Source organism: Elephantulus edwardii, unplaced genomic scaffold (assembly GCF_000299155.1).
Source record: "Elephantulus edwardii isolate Elephantulus edwardi_28Jun2011 unplaced genomic scaffold, EleEdw1.0 scaffold00006, whole genome shotgun sequence".
NCBI classification, from domain to species: Eukaryota; Metazoa; Chordata; class Mammalia; order Macroscelidea; family Macroscelididae; genus Elephantulus; species Elephantulus edwardii.
In genome coordinates, this window is record NW_006399756.1 from 35,209,661 (window position 1) to 35,229,997 (window position 20,337).

General features: G+C 42.6%; 1 protein-coding gene and 1 pseudogene across 5 annotated transcripts in view; both read left to right on the forward strand.

The window, feature by feature from the left end:
* Positions 1–20,337, forward strand: part of BLNK (B-cell linker) — a 58,443-nt gene that overhangs the window by 5,942 nt on the left and 32,164 nt on the right. For all 5 annotated transcript variants that reach the window (XM_006880080.1, XM_006880082.1, XM_006880081.1 and 2 more), the window contains exons 3-4: positions 115–180; positions 5,168–5,217. In XM_006880080.1, coding sequence (XP_006880142.1) covers positions 115–180; positions 5,168–5,217 — 116 coding nt within the window. The remainder of the gene's footprint in view (positions 1–114; positions 181–5,167; positions 5,218–20,337) is intronic.
* Positions 6,195–9,089, forward strand: LOC102865173 (annotated as a pseudogene).

A 20,337-nucleotide genomic window follows, 5' to 3' on the forward strand; every position in this document is an offset into this window, starting at 1 on the left:
ATGAGGATTTTTGTTTTCTTAAAGGGTAAAAACCTTTAAAAATCAGCCTAGTTATAGAAAATTATTACTGTTTAATAATCACTGATCTTTAATATTCCATTTCATTTATTATAGGCAACTTCAAAAGATGGTCCATGATATTAAGAACAATGAAGGTGGAATAATGAACAAAATTAAAAAGTAAGTTAAACTCCAGCACACTAGCTAATCTTCTTATAGTAGGCTGTGCTAATTGGAAGTAAAGAAAGTCCCAGCACTTGTACTTGAATGAGGGATGGCAACCTCTCCCATAACTAGTGACCATGAAGATTAGCTCTATAGCCAGGGAATGTGGAAAGTTAGTGAAATGATGCTCAAACATGTTGCTTTTCTTCTCAGTGTAGCAAAGGTGAGATATGGCCCTTCAAGGTGCCAGAAAACTGCACAGCAGGAAAATTCGCTTATGTTACATTTTAGCTAAGTCACAAGGACACACTTGGAGACATTCAGATGAGTTGTTAACACCGCACTCCTAGCTTCTACCGTCTGTAGGATGCCATGCCATTTTTCATTTATATTTCTGCTGTCTCAATGATTGTCGTAAAATGATATTTATTCACAGATATTTGAAAAAGGAAAACTAGAATCCAAAATTTTCCTGTATTTCAAAAATCTCTTTAAGTTCTTTTTTCCCCTAAAGCAAACAGAATCCAAATATAAGTCAAGAGAAAAGGAAAAAAAAATTTAATTATTTTTATTGTTTAATAAAACAAATGTATATATATATATTCACAGAAGCCCTGCTGGTATAGTGGTTGTTTGACTTCTAACCAAAGGTGGTGAGAACCCACACAGATCTTCAAGGAAAAAAAAGCCTACCAATCCACTCTCATAAAAATCACAGCCTAGAAACCTCTAAAAGAGAGTTCTGCTCTGTCAAGTGAGGTCACTATGCATTGGAATCAATTCCATAGAACCTAACAGCAACAAACATGAAAGGGTGGATGCAACCAAAGCAATACATGCTCACGAGGAAGGAGAAAGAAAAAAAAAAAAAGCTTAGCTTTGTACAAAGTCAAAATCTTCTTCTATTCCTCGTCTTCCACCCTGGTTACCCAATCCTCTCCAGAAGTTGCCATTATGAATTGTCAAGAGCCAATGTGTATAAACATATATATTATACACACATCACAACACCCCTGCCCTCCAAAAAACCAAAACCCAATGACTGACCCAGAGGATTTCCAATGCTGCGATGTTTAGGAGGCTGCTGCATCAGTCTCCCAGAGAAATCTCCAGCCTCTTGATTAGTAACTAAGTACTTAATCACTGTTCAATGAGGATGTATCACATGCATACACGGAATATCACATAGACCAATGAAAATACAGTAGTGTACAGGTACACACTCACGTGTTTTCATGAATGACATCATACTCAAAGCACTTTTCTACCAACTTGCTTGCTTTGCTTTTTGAGTTTTTCTTTTAAAAAAATTTCTTTGTCAAAGTTTACAAGACATATTGTGTTTTCATTCAGTCATTTGTAGACATTTTGTTTTATAACATTATTTCAAATGGATTAATGTAATTAGTTATACTATCAAACCCTTATTTTATATTGCCTTTCTTTATGTTTGCTTTGTTTTTTTTAATTGCTTAGTTTTATTTAATGTCATGTCATAGACATCTTTACTTATTATAAAAAAAGAAAGTTTACCTTATTTTCTTTTAAACTGCTAATGAATAGTCTACTGTAAATGTACTATAATTTTAATTTATTTAACTAGTTTTATAATGGCAGACAATTTTCTGAAGGCCTGAGACTTTAAGCTGGTACAATATTTATGGAGGGCAATTGTTGTTGTTAAGTGCCATTGAGCCGTAGACGACTCATAGTGACCCTATGAACAAAAGACATGAACACTTGTATAACTTTCATCATTTCTCCACGTTCATAGTTTCTGGAGGCAAGCTATTTCGGAAGAAGAGGGAAATTAGATAATTATAATAAATTCTTTTTTACATTTCTTCCAGTGCTTTTAGAAAACACAAATAATACTGCAATATTCTTGCACATCAACAAACTAAACCATTGAAATTAAAGTTAAAATAACTATAAAACCTCAGCCCACCAGCAGTCTCCTCCCATGTGATTAAGTGCCTCTGAAAACCCACCAGAGGGTCAGCTACAGGTCACTTCCAACTTGATGGTTCACAACAACATTGTCAGTCAATATATCAGAGACTGTGAAGGTGAAACAGAACAGAGCAAGGTTCAGATCTGTGGGTCACAGGGTTACTATGAGTCCTAGTCTACTTGACCACACCTCACAGTAACAATAAAATGATTCTTTTAAACAGTTAACCATTTCATGTTTAAATTTCATTTCTTACAGGAAGTTTCAAAATATGCCTCATGTTATTAAAAACAAATAACTTTGTGTATACCCTTTAGGTATTTGGGTTGACATTACCAAATTTCCCTCTATAAATTTTGTGCCACCTATGATATATACATTAACTTTCCCCATGCCTTTATCAAAGAATATTTTAACTTTTAAACTTTGCTAAATATATAAGTAAGAAAAAAACCATTTTGGTAATGTTTTCAGACTAGAAAATGTAAATGAGTTTCAAGATGTATAAGAGATGATCAGAAAAGAGTTTAAATGGTCTTCTAAAATGGTTGTGGTCTGGTGGTCATTTTATAGTTTAGAATACTTGAGTCTGCATATTCAATCTTGTGATTGGGAGAGGTGTGCATTTATTTTCATGTTAATGTTATTTACGTTTTCTGTAGGATCTCATTCAAAAGAGAGAACTCCAGCAGTCATTGTTAAAATCAGAAGCAATGCTGCACTGATTATCACACACTTGCCTATTTTATAGTATACCAGTTTGTTAAGTAGTATGGAACTTCTGTTTGGAAACTCTGTCTAATCCCTGATAGTCTCAGCAAATATGGCTCTCAAATTTTCTTGGGCAGTTTCTACCTCAAGCATTCTTCCCCTTGTCCCTAAAAGAACTTTTGCTTGACAAAACATGTTTTTTCTCGTTTGGAAGACATGGCTGCCCTAGTCATTTCTTTGCATCAAGTCAATGACTCTTCAGTTCAAAGTGTGGTTAAGCTCTTACTCAAAACCAGGCAACAGGTGCTTCTTGAAAGGAGGAAGCGTGGTTGAACACGCTGGTTTCCTAGTGCAAGACTGTGACCGAGTTTTCACTGGTCCATGGCCTAGTGAGAGAAAAAAAATGGACCCTGACATGTTAGGAGCTGGTATGCAGCTGCAACTCCTAGGCAAGCCTCAAACCACACATTTTATTCCTGGGTGGTGGTCAGTGGCCAACAGCTCTTTCTTGAGTGTGTCTTATATTCTGAGATATTCGGTTAAAATATCTATTCTTTTATAAAATATGGAAAGAGTAGATCATACAGGTAGTTCCCAACTACATTCCAACAACTCTGCCTTAAACCGGTTCTGATTTAAGTTGAATACCTCTTCTTTGGGGTCCCCCCCTTCATTATTATTGCCTTTTATAATCAGTAACTTTACAAATACTTATTTGTCTTTGGGAATTGACACATTACGAATAAACAGGCTCACCCACTGCCATCAAGTCGATTCCAATTAATGGTCATGCTCCTTTGGCTTTCCAAGTAAATCGTACAGGAGGAGACTGCCAATCTTGTCCCTGCGGAGCTTTAAACCACAGACCTTTCAGCACCTAATGAATTATACCACCAGGCTCCTTGCCAGATGTGTTTTAAATTTGCAGATGTATTTTATACATATACACATGTCACTAGCAAGAAATTCTAAAAAAAGAGCTTGTACCAAGTGTACTTCATGGTAACTGGAATATCATAAGTTGGGATAATCTTTGTTTGCACTTTTTAAAATTCCTGGGCACCAGACTCATTTTTGTTTTTGTTTGTATTCCTTACAACACCTTGACCATCTCTGCTTATATCTCGTTGTGTAACAGCTCTGCTTATACCTCACTGTGGGTGTAATGATAGTATCTTCCCAACACATCCTGCTGCTTGCTATGAGAAGTAAATGAAATAAAAATACGGAGCTTTGGGGCAATATAAAGCAGAAACTCTATTAAGAAAAATCAACCCAAAACACTTTCAAATTCATTGCCATCAAATCATAACTGACTCATAGCTGACCCTCCAGTCAGAGACTGTAAATCTCATGGGAGGAGATAGCACATCTTTCTTTCATTAAGCAACTGGTGAATTTGAACCTCTGATCTTTGGTTTGACAGTGCAACTCCCTACTGAGTAGGCCACCAGAACGCTGAGACTTTCTATAAAATATTGTTATTTTTTAAAGATTACAGTCCTAGATTTTGCAATCTTGTAAGAGTTTCTATGCTGCGTTCTCTTCCTTAAGAAATGAAATATATTTTATATATAATGATCATTTTATATACTGTTTCTATAGAACAGTCATTGAATATAGAGTTTATATTTTAAATTTCACTAAGCAAATACTTTTTTAAAAAATAAACAGTACAAATATTATTAAAAACAGAAATTTTCTAAAATTATTCCCCATTTAATATAATGGATGGAGAAATGGTGCTAGGACTTATGAAAGCCTTGGGCTACTCTTACATATTGTCTTATCTGTCTTTGAATGCAGAGGGGAAACATCCAATATATTTTACATGTGGATAAGGATATTAAATTCATGTTTACAGTCCTTGAAATAAAGATCTAAATAAACTAAACATTCAGTCCCCAAGCTGGAATGAATCACTGCTCATTTATTCAGCCTTTTTTCTTTTAATGGTACAAAATTGATTTCCACTCATGCTCAACTAAAATATTCTCTATAGCTAATTTTTTCTTGTTATTTAAAGCAGCTGTAAACTATTAAAATACAGTTTACCTTCCTGTCAACTGATTAATATTACCTCCCCTGCACTCTGAACTAAGAGACAACTCTTCTACTCTAAACCCCTTCATTGACTGACTTTGCCTTTGCCAGGTCTCAGTCACATCTTGTGCTGGAGAGATGAGAGGTGAAAAACCGCTAAATTAATGGTTTCACTACAGGTTATGACGTATTAATACTTTGAATGTGATAGATGTGCAAAAAAAGTTGTTATTCTGTTCATTGCCCACTTGTTTCTACCCACTCACTGTTCGTCTTAATGGTTATACCCAACAGGCTGAAAGGCAAAGCCCCTCCCAGCGTTCCTCAAAGGGACTATGCTTCAGGTAAGAGCATTTCCAAGATATGTTTACATTCGCTCTTTTGGGGAGGGAGGAAGAGTGTGAAAGTTTACAGAGCAAATGAATTTTTCATTCAACCATTTGTACACATTTTGTTTCATAACATTCATTCTAATTTCTGCAATGTAACAACATTCTTCCCACTTCCTTCTTGCGTTCCCCATTTCTAGTTGTCCTTCTCCACTACCTTTTCTTGTCTTCTAACCTTTGGTTTTGAGCATGTGCTGTCCTTTTGGTTTGGCATGGTTGACTTTTTGAGATGGCATTTGTTCCTCACATGTGTTCTTATTCACTTCATAGGCATCTCTCTTCTTTGGCTCTCTTTTGGCTAGGGTTGAGTTTGGCTTCAGGTCTGGAGAGTGTCAGTAAACCACAGGTTCGGGCTTTCCACTAGTCTCTATCAGAACAGCAAATCTAGTCTTTTTTCTTTTTTTTTTCTAGAAGAAAATTTTTATTAATGAAAAAGAATTTTTTAAAGTCTAGTCTCTATTATTTTGCTCACTGACTCAGATTACTTTCATTAACTCACCAGATCACAGAGGATTCATTGGCTTCTTTCTACCAATCAGCTAACAAGTCTAGACAGCTGGTAAGGGGATTCCTGGATATTTGGCATTAAAAATAGAGATTGTTTCTTGAGCTTTAAGATCTACTGTCAAATAAATCAAGAAAACTGTTCTTTTAACAAATGAGAACAAATATTCTTCTCCTCAACGTCTCAAAAAGAAAGGAAAGCAATGCAAACTAAACCTATTAAGCAATCAAATGGACTTGATGGGAGAATCATGGAGTGTCTGACTTAAGAACTTGAAAGGTCAAAGAGCTTAATCTCCAAATCCATTATTTAAAGCTTGCTATACCACGTGACTTCCTTCTGGGTGGTCCCAGCTGGCGGCGCCCAGGTCGGCAGCGTGAGTGTTGTCTGCGAAAGCCGGTTTCCAATTCAGCTCGTTTGCGAACAGCAAGGAGTGCGGACCATGTCACGACTGATCGTGAAGAACCTCCCGAATGGGATGAAGCAGGAGCGTTTCAAGCAGCTCTTCGCCGCCTTCGGCACACTGACAGACTGCAGCCTGAAGTTCACCAAAGATGGCAAGTTCCGCAAGTTTGGCTTCGTGGGCTTCAAGTCTGAGGAGGAGGCCCAAGCAGCCCTGCGCCATTTCAACAGGAGCTTTATCGACACAGCCCGGATCACGGTGGAGTTCTGCAAATCGTTTGGGGACCCGACAAAGCCCCGGGCGTGGAGCAAACATGCCCAGAAAGCAGGCCAGTGCCCAGCACCCTCCCAAGACCCTGTTCCCACGGAAGTGAAGCAGAGCAGGGAGGAGAAGAAGAAGGTCACTAGTGAACTGGAGCAGCTGAAGGAAGACACCGAGTTCCGGGAGTTCCTGTCAGTGCACCAGCGGCGCGCGCAGGTAGCCACGTGGGCCAACGATGCCCTGGCCGCCAAGCCCGAGCAGGGGAAGGGCCAGGCGGCGGGCGACTACCTCAACTTCGACTCAGACTCGGGAAAGGAGAGTGAGGAGGAGGGCCCCACTGAAGACCTGGATGGAGAAGAACTCACACCAAAGGCAGCCGTGCAGGAGGGGCTGTCAGACATGGATTACCTGAAGTCCAAGGTCGTGAAGGCCGAGCTGCTGTCTTCCGACGAGGAGGAGGAGGGTGAAGAGGAAGCCGTGAACTGTGAGGAGAGCAGTGAGGACGAGGGCCCAGCGCAGCCTGAGCTCGAGAGGACAGGGGCCGGCCATGGGCAGGGACAGGCGCTGCCACCGGAGGCCAAAGCCAAGGCAGAGGAGCCGGCCACCCAGAACGAGCCCACTACCCCCCACACCGTGAAGCTGCGGGGAGCTCCGTTCAATGTCACGGAGAAAAATGTTACGGAGTTTCTGGCACCGCTGAAACCAGTGGCCATTCGGATTGTGAGAAATGCTCACGGGAACAAAACAGGTTACATCTATGTGGATTTCAGCAGTGAGGAGGAGGTGAAGAAAGCGCTGAAGTGCAACCGGGAATACATGGGTGGACGCTACATAGAGGTGTTCAGGGAGAAGAGTGTTCCAGAGGGCAAGGGGCCCTTGAAGAACAATGCCAAGCCCTGGCAAGGCCGGACGCTCGGGGAGGACGAGGAGGAGGAGGACCTGGCTGACTCGGGACGGCTGTTCGTGCGAAACCTGCCCTACAGCAGCACCGAGGAGGACCTGGAGAAACTCTTCTCCAAATACGGTCCGCTAGCTGAGCTGCACTACCCCATCGACAGCCTGACCAAGAAGCCCAAGGGCTTCGCCTTCGTCACCTTCATGCTCCCCGAGCATGCAGTGAAGGCCTACGCCGAGGTGGACGGGCAAGTGTTCCAGGGCAGGATGCTCCACCTGCTGCCGTCCACCATCAAGAAGGAAGCCAGCGAGGACGCCCACACGCCGGGATCCTCTTCCTACAAGAAGCAGAAGGAGAACAAGGACAAGGCCAACAGCTCCAGCTCGCACAATTGGAACACGCTGTTCATGGGGCCGAATGCTGTGGCTGACGCCATTGCGCAGAAATACAGCGCCACCAAGAGCCAAGTGTTTGACCACGAAACGAAGGGCAGCGTGGCCGTCCGCGTGGCCCTGGGGGAGACCCAGCTCGTTCAGGAAGTGCGGCGCTTCCTCATCGACAATGGGGTTTGCCTGGACGCCTTCAGCCAGGCCGCCGCAGAACGGAGCAAGACCGTGATCCTGGTGAAGAACCTTCCGGCCGGGACGCTGGCGGCCGAGCTGCAGGAGCTGTTCGGCCCCTTCGGCAGCCTGGGCCGCGTGCTGCTGCCCGAAGGGGGCATCACTGCCATCGTGGAGTTCCTGGAGCCCTTGGAGGCCCGCAAGGCCTTCCGCCACCTGGCCTACTCCAAGTTTCACCACGTTCCCCTCTACCTGGAATGGGCTCCAATGGGTGTCTTCTCCAGCCCGGCCCCAACCCCAGCTCCACAGAAGAAAGAACCCAAGGACAAGGCTGCAGAGACAGACACGGCGGATGCAGAGACAGTACCAGACAGCGAGACCCCAGAAGGTGAAAAGCCAGCAGAAGGAGCAGCAGATGATACGTCAGTGGCAAAGATGGAAGAAGAGGAGGAAGACGAGGAGGAAGAGGAAGAGAGCCTTCCAGGGTGTACCTTGTTTATTAAAAACCTCAACTTCGACACGACAGAGGCGACGTTGAAGGAAGTGTTTTCCAAGGCAGGAATGGTGAAGAGCTGCTCCATCTCCAAGAAGAAGAGCAAAGCAGGAGCGCTGCTTTCCATGGGCTTCGGCTTTGTGGAGTACAGGAAGCCGGAGCACGCCCAGAAGGCGCTCAGGCAGCTCCAGGGTCAAATCGTGGACAGCCACAAGCTGGAAGTACGGATTTCAGAAAGAGCCATCAGGCCAGCCACAACATCCACGAGAAAGAAACAAGTGGCTAGAAAACAGACAACCTCCAAGATCCTGGTTCGAAACATCCCTTTCCAAGCTGACAGCCGGGAGATCCGGGAGCTTTTCAGCACCTTCGGTGAGCTGAAGACCGTGCGCCTGCCGAAGAAGATGACCGGGACGGGCACACACAGAGGGTTCGGCTTTGTTGACTTCCTCACCAAGCAGGATGCCAAGCGTGCCTTCAATGCCCTGTGCCACAGCACCCACCTTTACGGGCGCAGGCTGGTCCTGGAGTGGGCGGACAGCGAGGTGACCGTGCAGGCCCTGCGGCGGAAGACGGCCGAGCACTTTCACGAGCCCCCAAAGAAAAAGCAGTCTGTGGTGTTGGACGAGATCCTGGAGCAGCTGGAAGACAGCGACGACAGCGCGTAGCAAACCCTTCAGCTGCGAGCTGGCACCGCACTGGTCCTCTGACGCTGGTACTCCCAAGGGCCAGAATGAGCTTTGGGGGCAAAGGGGAGCTGCTGCCGTGGACCCCTCTGTGTGCCTGGACAGTTGATGCCGAGCTGCCCCCTGCCTCCTCAGACCCCTGCCCCCTGCCTCCTCGGACCCCAGCAGGATCCCGGGCCTTCTCCGCTGGAGCCTCACGCCGGCCAAGCTGCAGAAGGAGCTTGTGACTCCAGCCGGCAGGCCGGGCCTCGAGCGTTTGCGTGAAGTGTCCTCCCCTCAGCCTCGCAGCCCCTGATGGGAACTCTGGGTGCTCTTGTACCCCCACCCCCACCCCGTTCCTGGGAGATCTCCAGGCAATTCTTACTGCTTGTAAAAATTCCCCTTTTGTATGTACATAATATTTTTGTGTCTAAATAAACACAAACCAAAAAAAAAAAAGCTTACTATTCCATTATGTTCACAGAAGAAAGATGGACAGTCTCCTGTCCAATTAACTGCCACTGGAGGGTCAGCTATGGGCTGGTTCCACTCTTTGGTACACAACAACAACATTCCATCATTCATTTTGACAAATATTGCCTAGTGTCTGCCTAAGCACTTCCTGTGATGACTTCATAAGCCAGTCTGGTCAAGTCAAAGATAAACAGCCCTAGCTAGATAGGGAGAGGAGAGCAATCTTTTGAAACTTCCTTATTCTACCCCATTGGTTGCATAGTACAAGTCTTCAAACATTAAAGAAAGTGGAACTAGAGTGTTGCACAACTTTAAAAGATTGAAATCAGAAGTGGGGTCATCCAAATCCTTTCTTCTGCAGAATAAACATATCTGTAAGTGCTTCAACTATTCCACCCATATTCATTAATCCAAAAAGTATTCCATGAAGGGGAAGATAATAAACAAGAAAACAGATAAATTATAGAAATCCTCTCCAAGCCTGGTCATTATTATGAAGGGACAAGATCAGCCCAATGATAAACAATCATTAGGAAGTTGGGGATCCACTACAGTGATCAGGACAGGCTTCTTGAAGATACCAGCCTTTAATTCGAGTCTACAGAATGAGAAAAACTTTCATTATTTTGTCCATGGATCGATTCTGTGACTGGAGCAGTGGGAATAAGTGCGTTTGAGATGTCTAGGTTGGCTGAGGATAGAACAGCGTTTAGAGCTCTTGTACATAGGGTCGCTATGAGTCGCAAACGGCTCGATGGCACATAACAATAACATTTTGTAGATGAACCACCAGCACTGTAGACAATGGACAAAGATGTTAGGTGATTACAGTCAATCAGTTCAAACTTAGGTAAATTTGTATATCTGACTTCAGGAGGCACATGTCTGAGACACTTCAGTCACCTGAACTCATCATCAGCTCTTTGTTAGTTCCTCACCCAGAGTTTGTCTTCTTACACTGTATTTCCACTTGAGTGAAAAGCAAGTGTCATCCATCATTTATTCATTCTGTTGCCTAACCCAGATGGTTTAAGGAGTTTTTCTTTCCTATATCCTCTGTAAGCAATTGGAAATTCCTTCTAAATCTCTCAAATAGTTCTGCTTATCTCTACTCTTGGTGCTACAGTTCCGATTCATAGGATTTCTTCCTTGTACAGCCAGCCTATAATTGGTGTTGTTGCTTTTAGGTGCTGCTGAGTCAAATTTGACTCATAGTGACCCTACAAACAACAGATATGCTCCTGGCCCTATCCTGTGCCACCATCACCATCTCTGTCACGTTCAAGGCTATTGTTGTAGTCACTGTATCTGTACATCTCATTGAGAGTTGTCTTCTCTTTCAGTGACCCTCTGTCATTCCCAATATCTTTTTCCAAAGACTGTCCCCCCCCCCACAACATGCCCAAAGTATGTGAGACAAATTTCAGCATCCTTGGCAGCACACTAGTTCCCCATCCCTCAAGACAAATTTATTTGTTCTTTCAGTAGTTCATGGTATATCCAATGCTTTTCTCCATCGTCACAATTTAAAGGCATCTGTTCTTTTAAGTCTTCCTTATTCACTGTCTAGCTTTCAGATGCCTAGAAAGCACTCGAAAGAACCATGGCTTACATCAGGCACAACTTCGTCTTTAAATTTCATCACAGTGGATTTAAATCACCAACGTTTTGGGTAGTGTTTTGGTCATTGTTGGTAGGTGCCATCAAGTTGAGTACAATTCATTTGATCCTGTGAACAACAAATCTAAACCCTGTCCTCTCCTGTGTTAACCTCATAATCTGTGAAACACTCAAGCATGTTGCTACAATCACTGTATCCATCCACTTAGTGGAGAATCTTCCTCTACTGCACTGTCCCTCCACCTTTTCAAGCATGATGTCCTTCTCCAAAGAATATCCTCTCCTAGCAACAGTCCTAAAATATGCAAGACAGAGATTCTCCATCCTTGTCTCCAATGAGCACTCTTACTCTGCCTTCTCCAAGAGATATCTGTTTGTTCTTTGACAGTCCATAGGATATACAATTGTTTTTGTTGTTGATTGCCTTCAAGTTGAGCACAACTCATAGCAATACCATGAACAAAAGGCCTGAAGCCCCTCTATAACTATCAATATTTGTCATAGTTCACAGAGTTTCCAAAGGCATGTTATTTAGGAAGTGGATGCCACTACTGCTTCCAAACCTGTTTTTGTTGTTATGTGCCATTGAGTCACCTGTGATACATAGCGACCCTGTGTACAGCAGCTCTGAACCCTTCCCTGTCCTGAGCCAGTCTCACTAATTCTGACACACCAACTCTCATTGTTCCACTGTATCAATCCATCTCACCCAGGGTCTTCCTCTCCTGCACTGTCCATCCACCCTTCCAAGCATGATGTCCTTCTCCAAGGACCAATCTCTCCTGGCCACGTCCCTGAGGTGGACCTTCAAAATCCTAGCCTTCACAGAGAGACTTGGGGTACAGGACTCTCCTCTAATACCACAATTCAAAGGCATCCCTTTTTCTTCTGTCATCCTTATTCATTGTCTAGCTCTCTGATGCTTAGCAAGGACCGTGGCCTGAATCAGACATATCTTACTGCTCAAACTAACAATATTGCTCCTCAGTAATTTGGAAAGGTCCCTGACTGCAGACTTTTCAAGTGCAATACATCTCCTGGTCTCCTGACTGCTGGTCCCAAGTATATTGATTGTGGATCCAAGTAAGATGAAGTCATTGATAGTCTCAGTCCTTTCACTGTCTGTCATGATGTTGCCTATTGGTCCAATGGCCAGAATTTTTTACTGATGTTGAGATGCAATCCATATTGAAGGCCGCAGTGTTTGATCTTCTGCAGTTAATGCTTCAAGTCCTCCTCATTTTCAGTAAGAAGGTTGTGTCATCTGCGTAATGCAGGTTGTTGATGAGTCTTCCTCCACTCCTGATACTACAGTCTTCTTCATAGAGTCTAGCTTCTCAAATAATTTGCTTAGCATACAGCTTGAATAAGTAGAGAGAAAGTATGTTGTTTTTATGTGTTGAGTCATTTGCGACTCATAGCAACCGTATGTACAACAGCTCTGAATCCTGCTCTATCCTGAGTCAACCTCATTGTTTCTGACACACCTATCCCCATTACCCCAGTCACTGAGTCAATTCATCTCATTGAGGGTCTTCCTCTCTTGTGCTGTCCCTTCACCCTCCCAAGCATGATGTTCCTCTCCAAGGAGTGGTTTCACCCTGCAATATGCTCAAAGTATGTCAGATGAAGCTTCAGAATCCTTGTCTCCAAGGAGCAGCTTGGTTTCACCCTCTCCATGTCACACCTGTTTGTTCTTCTAGCAGTCCATGATATAGTCAATACTCCTCCCCAGCACCACAGCTCAAAGCCATCAATTGTATATCCTATGGACTGTCAAATGGAAATGTCAGTCATTGTCTAGCTTTCTAATGGAAAAAGTACTCAAGAACAAATCCTTTTTGCCACCAATGACCTGAAGAACAAACATACCCTAAGAGCTACTGAAATTTCAACATCTCAGAAATTCATTCCATTGTTTTGCCAGAACAATAGGGACTTTCTCTGATCAAACCAGCTCTTACTTTCTACCCCCAGAAACTGTCTTTTTTGCAAAACCACTAATACCACCTGCAGTAGCTCCCAAACCAACTCATGCCCCAACAGCATTTTCAACCGATTTCCCTGAGTCTCTGGGCTCACATCTGTGAAGCTGCAACCCAGGACTTCAGAAAGCAACACCAAGAGTTCTCCAGGACCCCACAAGTTTGCAAAGACATCAGAGGTTCCTGTGCTTGGAGACCTTAGCCCATTAACTGCCTCCTGAGTCCAGAGGCCAGTCAAGTGCTTTCTGGGGATCTGTGGAGACTTATTTCACCTAATGAGCTGAAACGGACCCATCTGTTTCCTCTAAACCCTGGAATTATATCCTCTTCCAAGTGCTTAAAGGGAATGGCTTTCTCAAACCCCCTTAACAGGAAGAGTCTGCTGATTTCGGTGATGCTGACCTTCAGAGATAGAAAGGGTCATTTCCCCCAGAAGTCAATAGATGAGTCTCCACAGCACCTCCCTGATTAAAGTGTAGGAAGACAAGTTTGAGTTGCACCAAGAATGAAGGCCTTGGTCTCCTATATTGACGGGAATCAGACCAGTGTGGAGCCTACTGTTTTCCATTCAAAGTGACACTCCTGTCATTGTCTCCAAGGAGCATATTCTACAAGGACTTCATATGGATTGAATAGAGTGTATCCTACCCTCATCCCCAAGCAGCCAGCATTTCTGTCAGAAGAAGAGCTATCCAACCTGTATCTGAGATTTCCTCTGTTCTAGTCCTGATGCTAAGCCATCATTCTTTACTCTTCCCTCTCGCATCATTTTAACCATATTATAGATGAGAAAATGTATCTCAGGAAATTAAGTACCTTGTCCAAGGTTACGGAAGCCACTGAGAAGAAAACCTAGCCCAGACCTTCATTCCATGGTTCCTCCTTCTGGCTCAGGCTAAGAGCTTACATTCTTCTGGGTCATTTCACATTATTATGGCTATGTATCTGAGCTGGACAATGACTGAGGATTACAGAAGAACAATCAATGTTTATGTGGTTCTGGTGAAGAGTCTTGAGCATATCATGGACCACCCTCTTGGAGAGGGTGAAACCAAGTTTCTCCTTGGAGGCTAGGATTTTGAAGCTCTATCTCACATAATTTGGGCACGTGGCCAGGAGGGACTGGTCCTTGGAGAGAGACATCATGCTTGGAAGAGTGGAGGGACAGCACGGGGCGGAACACTCCAGATAAAAGGGATTGATACAGTAACTGGAGTAATGGGGGTAGGTGTGTTGGAGTTAGTGAAATTGGCTCAGGACAGGGCAGGTTTCAGAGCTGTTGTATAAAGGCTTGCTATGAGTCACAGGCAACTTGACAACACATAACAACAACAACAACAGCATGGAAGCATAACATCATTAACCAAATAGCTTTCTGAGGCACCTGTATCTTTGACATCCAAGGTATAGCTGTCTTTGGTCTGTTATAGTACTTCTAGAGTTTGTTGGAGCCATTGCAAAAGTTCCTCTGATCACTCCAGAAGCCCATGAGGTGTCAGAACCAAACAAAATTTCTCTCTTCAATCCCTTGAGGGCTGATACCAAGAGGCTGTTGTGATAACCCTTTGAGGTCCACCTTCTTCTCCCACCACTGATGTCTGCCAGAAAGGTCTCAAAGATGCGATTCTCATCTCCTCTGGTGAACTTAATCCTTTTCCCCAGAGATACAAGGGTAAGAGGGACTCACTTATATAAAAAGTCTCCAGGAAAAAATAAAGTACTTGGAGAAGGATACTTAAGTAAATGCTCATCAGTCTACACATCACAAATTCACACAAGAAACACAAGATACACATAAAAACCTTTTGCCATAGTGAAATACAGCACTGCTTGTAGGTCTTCAGTAAAGCCAGTTTTTACTGATCTTCCACCTCCCCTGGTGGTATTGGCAGGGCTGATCTGAAGAAAGCTGACCTTGACATTGTTCCTGCCATGTGACAGTAAGTGGAAAGGAATGAAACCCATACTCAAGGGCATTTTTTTAAATTCTGAAAACCCTGAAAGATCGCCTCTTGTTTTATAGATAATAGACTGGAGACTGGGGAAGCAAAGTGACTTCCCAAGGTCATGCATTGAGTTAGTGGCAGAGCAAAGACTAGTCTTCATGTCAGGCCACTGCTCATAGGGCCCTGTGAAGAGAGGAATAAACACAAGGACAAAGGGAAATTCTAAGCTGCTAAGTTGTTATTTTGTGCTGTCAAATTGACCATGACTCATAGTGACCCTATAAAAAGTGGGTCTGAGATCCTGTGCCGTCTTCACCATCTCCATCCAATATACTTGAATTCACTGTTACAGTAACTGTGTCCATCCATCTGATTGAGAGTCGTCTTCTCTTTTTTTTTTAATATTTTAATTTATTTCTTTTTCATTTCAATGAACATCTACAGAGATTTTGGAATTCCATTCATTCATTGTTGCACCTTCTCCTCACCCACCCCACCTCACCGCCCCCCCCTTTTCTCCTTTCCCTGAAAAGCAAAATAAAAACTCCCTCATTGGTACACAATCCCCCCCCAACCTCCCCCAATCCCCCCCCTACCCCCAAATATAATCCACTCTGCAACCCTCATTGCATACTCCTACGATAAAAATAATGCCCTAAAATATAATACTTTTAGACTATTCGCTCCCCCATAGACTTCAATGCTGTAAACATATTTCATCCAGTTTTTTTCAGCCTTACCCCCACCCTGATGCCAGCCGTTGACTCTCCATCTTTCCAAGCAGAGGGTCCTTCTTCAAGGACAAGCCTCTCATAACAACATGCCCAAACTGTGTGAGACAAAGCTTTACTCTCCTGGCTTTCAAGAAGCACCCTGGTCACACTTTCTTCAAGACAGTAGGTAGACTCAGAATACTTCTCCCCAACCGCCTGAGACTGGACTTTGTTCTCAGCTTCCCATACTGAACCGCAGCCCTCTGTCCTACAGTTCCCCAGGGGACAATCTGCTGCTGCCTCTTCTACAGCCTCTGCACTTCTGCTTTCTGTCACTTGCCTGCATCTGTCCCCACCATGCCTGAGAGCCCATGCTAAGAAACCCAGGCCAGTCAAGGGATTAAGACACAATAAATGAACCATAAACCTCAACGCAGATAAATAACAAAATAAGAAAGGCTTTAGTCGGCAAGAAGGCCAGTCCTGAGTCTCAGATTCCTGGGTGAGACTGTGTAATCACACCTTAAATTAAACCACCTGGTCCGTATTAAACTGAACTTACCCTCCCTACAATTTTATCCAGTATATTTGAAACTTGCTTGAATCCATTTCTTTGTGGTAACCGTACTGTGTGATTGACATTGGGGTGAATTCATACTAATGTTTCTTTTGAGGGTTTGAGACACTTGTAATATCCAAGACAATAATAACTAACATTTATATAGCACTTATTATTGTGTGTCAGGCTTTGCCAAGTACTTCACATCTATGAGATATATTCTGTTACTTAGTTCTCAAGGAAAACAATAGAAGATAGGCACTATTCTTTTTTTTTTTTTTTTTTAGGTTTCATTGATTTGGGTGGAAATAGATAGGCACTATTCTTATTCTTGTCTTACAGAAAAGAAAATTGGGCTTTAAAAGATATTAAATTACTGGTCCAAAGCCAGCCTCTAATAAAGAGTCAAGATTTGAGCCCAGGAAAGCTGATTCTAAAATCATTAGATTTTAAATGATTCTAAAATCATTCCCCATGTACCTTTGGGGAATCCTTGAGATACCAGAAAAACAGCCACTATTTTGAATCTAGTGCTTTGGTCTATTCTATTTTTCACTCCAGGTAATTTCCTCTAAGGTTATGATTTTATAAGTGTGACACCATGTGTTATCCTTGGGACCAGAAGATAAATGGAAGTAGCTGGGGGAAAGTGAGGTCAGATAACATCAAAAGCTTTCCATTCAGCAAGAGATTTGTCACTCTTTTCTGACTACATTCCAAGATCATCCTCACCTCTTTAGGTTTCATCTGAATCCTTTGCAGCAGGGCAGGGTGTTCACATGAGAGTCCAAGTACAAGAGCCTTGGCTCCAGTTCAGCCCCAGTCTCCTCACAAAGTCATGTGACTTCAGACAAGTTATTCTGTCTCTCTGAGCTTAGATTTCCTAAACTATGACAAAGAAATAATAATAACATCTAACACGCAGTGCTATTGTTAGACTAAATAAAATACATTTAACACACTTAGTCCCCCACTCAGCTCATAGAAGTGCTTAATTGTTGTTGTTTGTTGTTCTGTGCCATCGAGTCACCTGCAAATGGAATCTATTATTATCCAAATCTTTATTTATTCAACTCATTTATTAGTTCATGCTAGTGTAGTGTGTGTATTAAGTATGCAGAATCCTGTCCAAGTTTACAGAAAAACAGGTCTTACCTTTTAGTACATAAAGACAAAACCCTTTAATCATGACAGAGGGCAGAATGAAGAGCACACAACATCCAAGTACAAGCAGCACAAAGAGAACATGGGAAAAGGGGGATCTGCTCTGACCAGAGAGACTGGGAAAGACTCCACAGAGGAAGAAAGCACAGAGGACAATGGAGATTTCCTGAGAAGAGTGTTGTTACATTGCAGGGATTACTGTCATTGTCATGAAATAAAATGTGTATGCAATGTCCAATGAAAAACAAATTTGCTCTGTAAATGTTGACTCAATTCCTAAAAGGAGAGAGAGAGAATGACAAATAATGGTAGAGACCACCGAGGAAGAATGCCAAGGAAAGAGAGCAGAAAACTGTATCAGATATACAGTGAACAACTGAACCCTTTACCATGAGACCTGAAGAATTGGATGGCTCCCAGCTACCATTATCCAAAACTTTGATCAAGGATTCTCTACAAGAATCCTTGATCAAAATGTGGGGTGTGGGGAGAAATGCAAAATGGATTTTCAGATTTTTATGGAATTACAGATTTAGTCAAACTATGTAGACTGGGTGAATTACTGCCCTGAGATAATCCTTAAAGTGTAAACCAAAACAATGCCCTTGAATTCAACTTAAAGCCAAACACTGCTTGCTGTTGTTAGGTACCTATGAGATAGCTCTGAATCATGGAACCCCTGTGTACAGCAGGGCAAAACGCTGGTCCATGTGCATGTTGTTGTTGTGACGTGTCATCCAGTTCAACTACAACTCATAGCAACCCTATGAACAACAATCATGACCTATCCTCACCACCCTCAAGGAAGTCTTCAAGGAAGACTACACCAGTCTTCCTTGAAGGTCATCTTCTCTCTCACTGACCTTTCTCTTTTTCCACGGATTGGCCCTCCTGATAGCATACCCTAAGTATGTGAGATAAAATGTCCTCATTCTGGCCTTTAAGAACCACTTGGGTTGTACATTCTTCAAAGCAGAGTTGTTTGTTTGGTTGTTCTTTGTTGTAATTTAGACAGTCTGTGGCATATTCGATACTCTTTGTCAACACCACAATTCAAAGCTATCAATCCTTCTTTTGTGTTCTTTCATTGTTCAACTCAGAAACAAAACAATTGAAATATCACGACGAGGATCAGTATAGTCACCATTTATGGGTTTGGGTGATTTTTTTAAAAAAAAGGTATTTGCAATGAATAAGTTATAGTCCTAGTCATAAAAATGTCTATAGTGTGAACTCTGACCTCATTTCTATCACTAAAATTGTGTTTTCCAACCACTAACCCTTGTTTATTTCCAACTTTTGCACTCTAGTCATCCTTCTGTATTAGTGCATCTTGATCAATTTCAGACTTTAGACATTCTTAAGAATCCTTAATTTCTTCATCTTTAGCTTTAGTTTAATCTTTAGCATAAATTTTAATATTAACACGTCTTCCTTATATGTGTACGAATATTATCCTATCACTGTGTTGGACTTCAGTATAGATCTTTTTGACAGTGAATGATGTAATGCAATTACTCTTTATCAGTCCCAGCATACTGATGTTGTTATTATGTGCCACTGAGTTAACCATGACTCATAGCAACCTTAGGCACAATAGTTCTGAACCCTGCTCTATCGTGAGCCAATCTCTCTGTCTCTGACACATCTACCTCATTACCCCAGTTACTGTGTCAGTTCATCTCATCTCGGGTCTTGCTCTCCTACACTGTCCCTCCACACTTCCAAGCATGACATCCTTCTCTAAAGACTGGTCCCTCCTGGCTACATGCCCAAAGTATGTGAAACAGAACTTCTTGTCTCCAAGGAGAAGCTTGGTTTCACCCTCTCCAGAACATACTAGTTCATTTTCTTGGCTGTCCATGGTATGCTCAAGACTCTTACCCAGCACAAATCAAAGGAAGCAATTCTGTTATCCTTGGCTATTGCTATTGTTCAGCTCTCTGATGCGTAGCAAGTAATTGCAAAGACTATGACCTGGATTGGTACATCTTAGTTTCTAGACTGATATCTTTGCTCTTCACCACTCTGGAGAGGTCCCTGACAGCAGATTTTCATAATGTAATTTGTCTTTTGATTTCCTGACTGCTTGTGTCAAGCATGTTGACTGTGGAACCGAGCAAGCTGAAACTGTTAACATTCCTAATCTCTTTTCCATCTATCATGATGCTACCAATTGGTCCAGCAGTGAGAATCCCATTCTCTTGTGTTGAGCTTTTCAATTCATATTGCAGACTACAGTCTTTGACCCTCTGAAGCAAATGCTTCAGGCCCTCCTCAGTTTCAGCAAGTTGTACCATCTGCATAACCCAGGTTGTTGATGAAACTTCCTCCAATCTGATGCCACTTTATTTCCTTGTAAAGTCCAGTCTCTTGAATGATCTTGTCTGCATACAGATTTAAAAGGGAGGGAAGCAGGACACATTCCTGATGCACCCCCTTTCTGATTTTTAACCATGCAGTATTTCCTTGCTCTGTTCTGACAACTGCCTTCTGTATAGGTTTTGCATATGTACAGTCAGATGTTCTGGGATTCCTATTCTTCTCAAGGTTAGTCATAATTTGTGGTGATACATACAGTTAAATGCTTTTACATAGTCAATGAAACATAGAGACACTCCTTTGGCTCTCTCTCCTTTTGGCGAAGATCAATTTGACATTGGTATTGATGTCCACAGTGCCATGGCCTCTTCTAAATCCAACTTGTATTTCTGGTAGTTCTCTGTTCACGTACTGTTCTAGTTGCTTTTGGATAATCTTCAGCAGGATTTTGTTTGCATGTGATACTAGTGACATCATTAAATATTTTCCACACTGTGTTGGATCACCTTT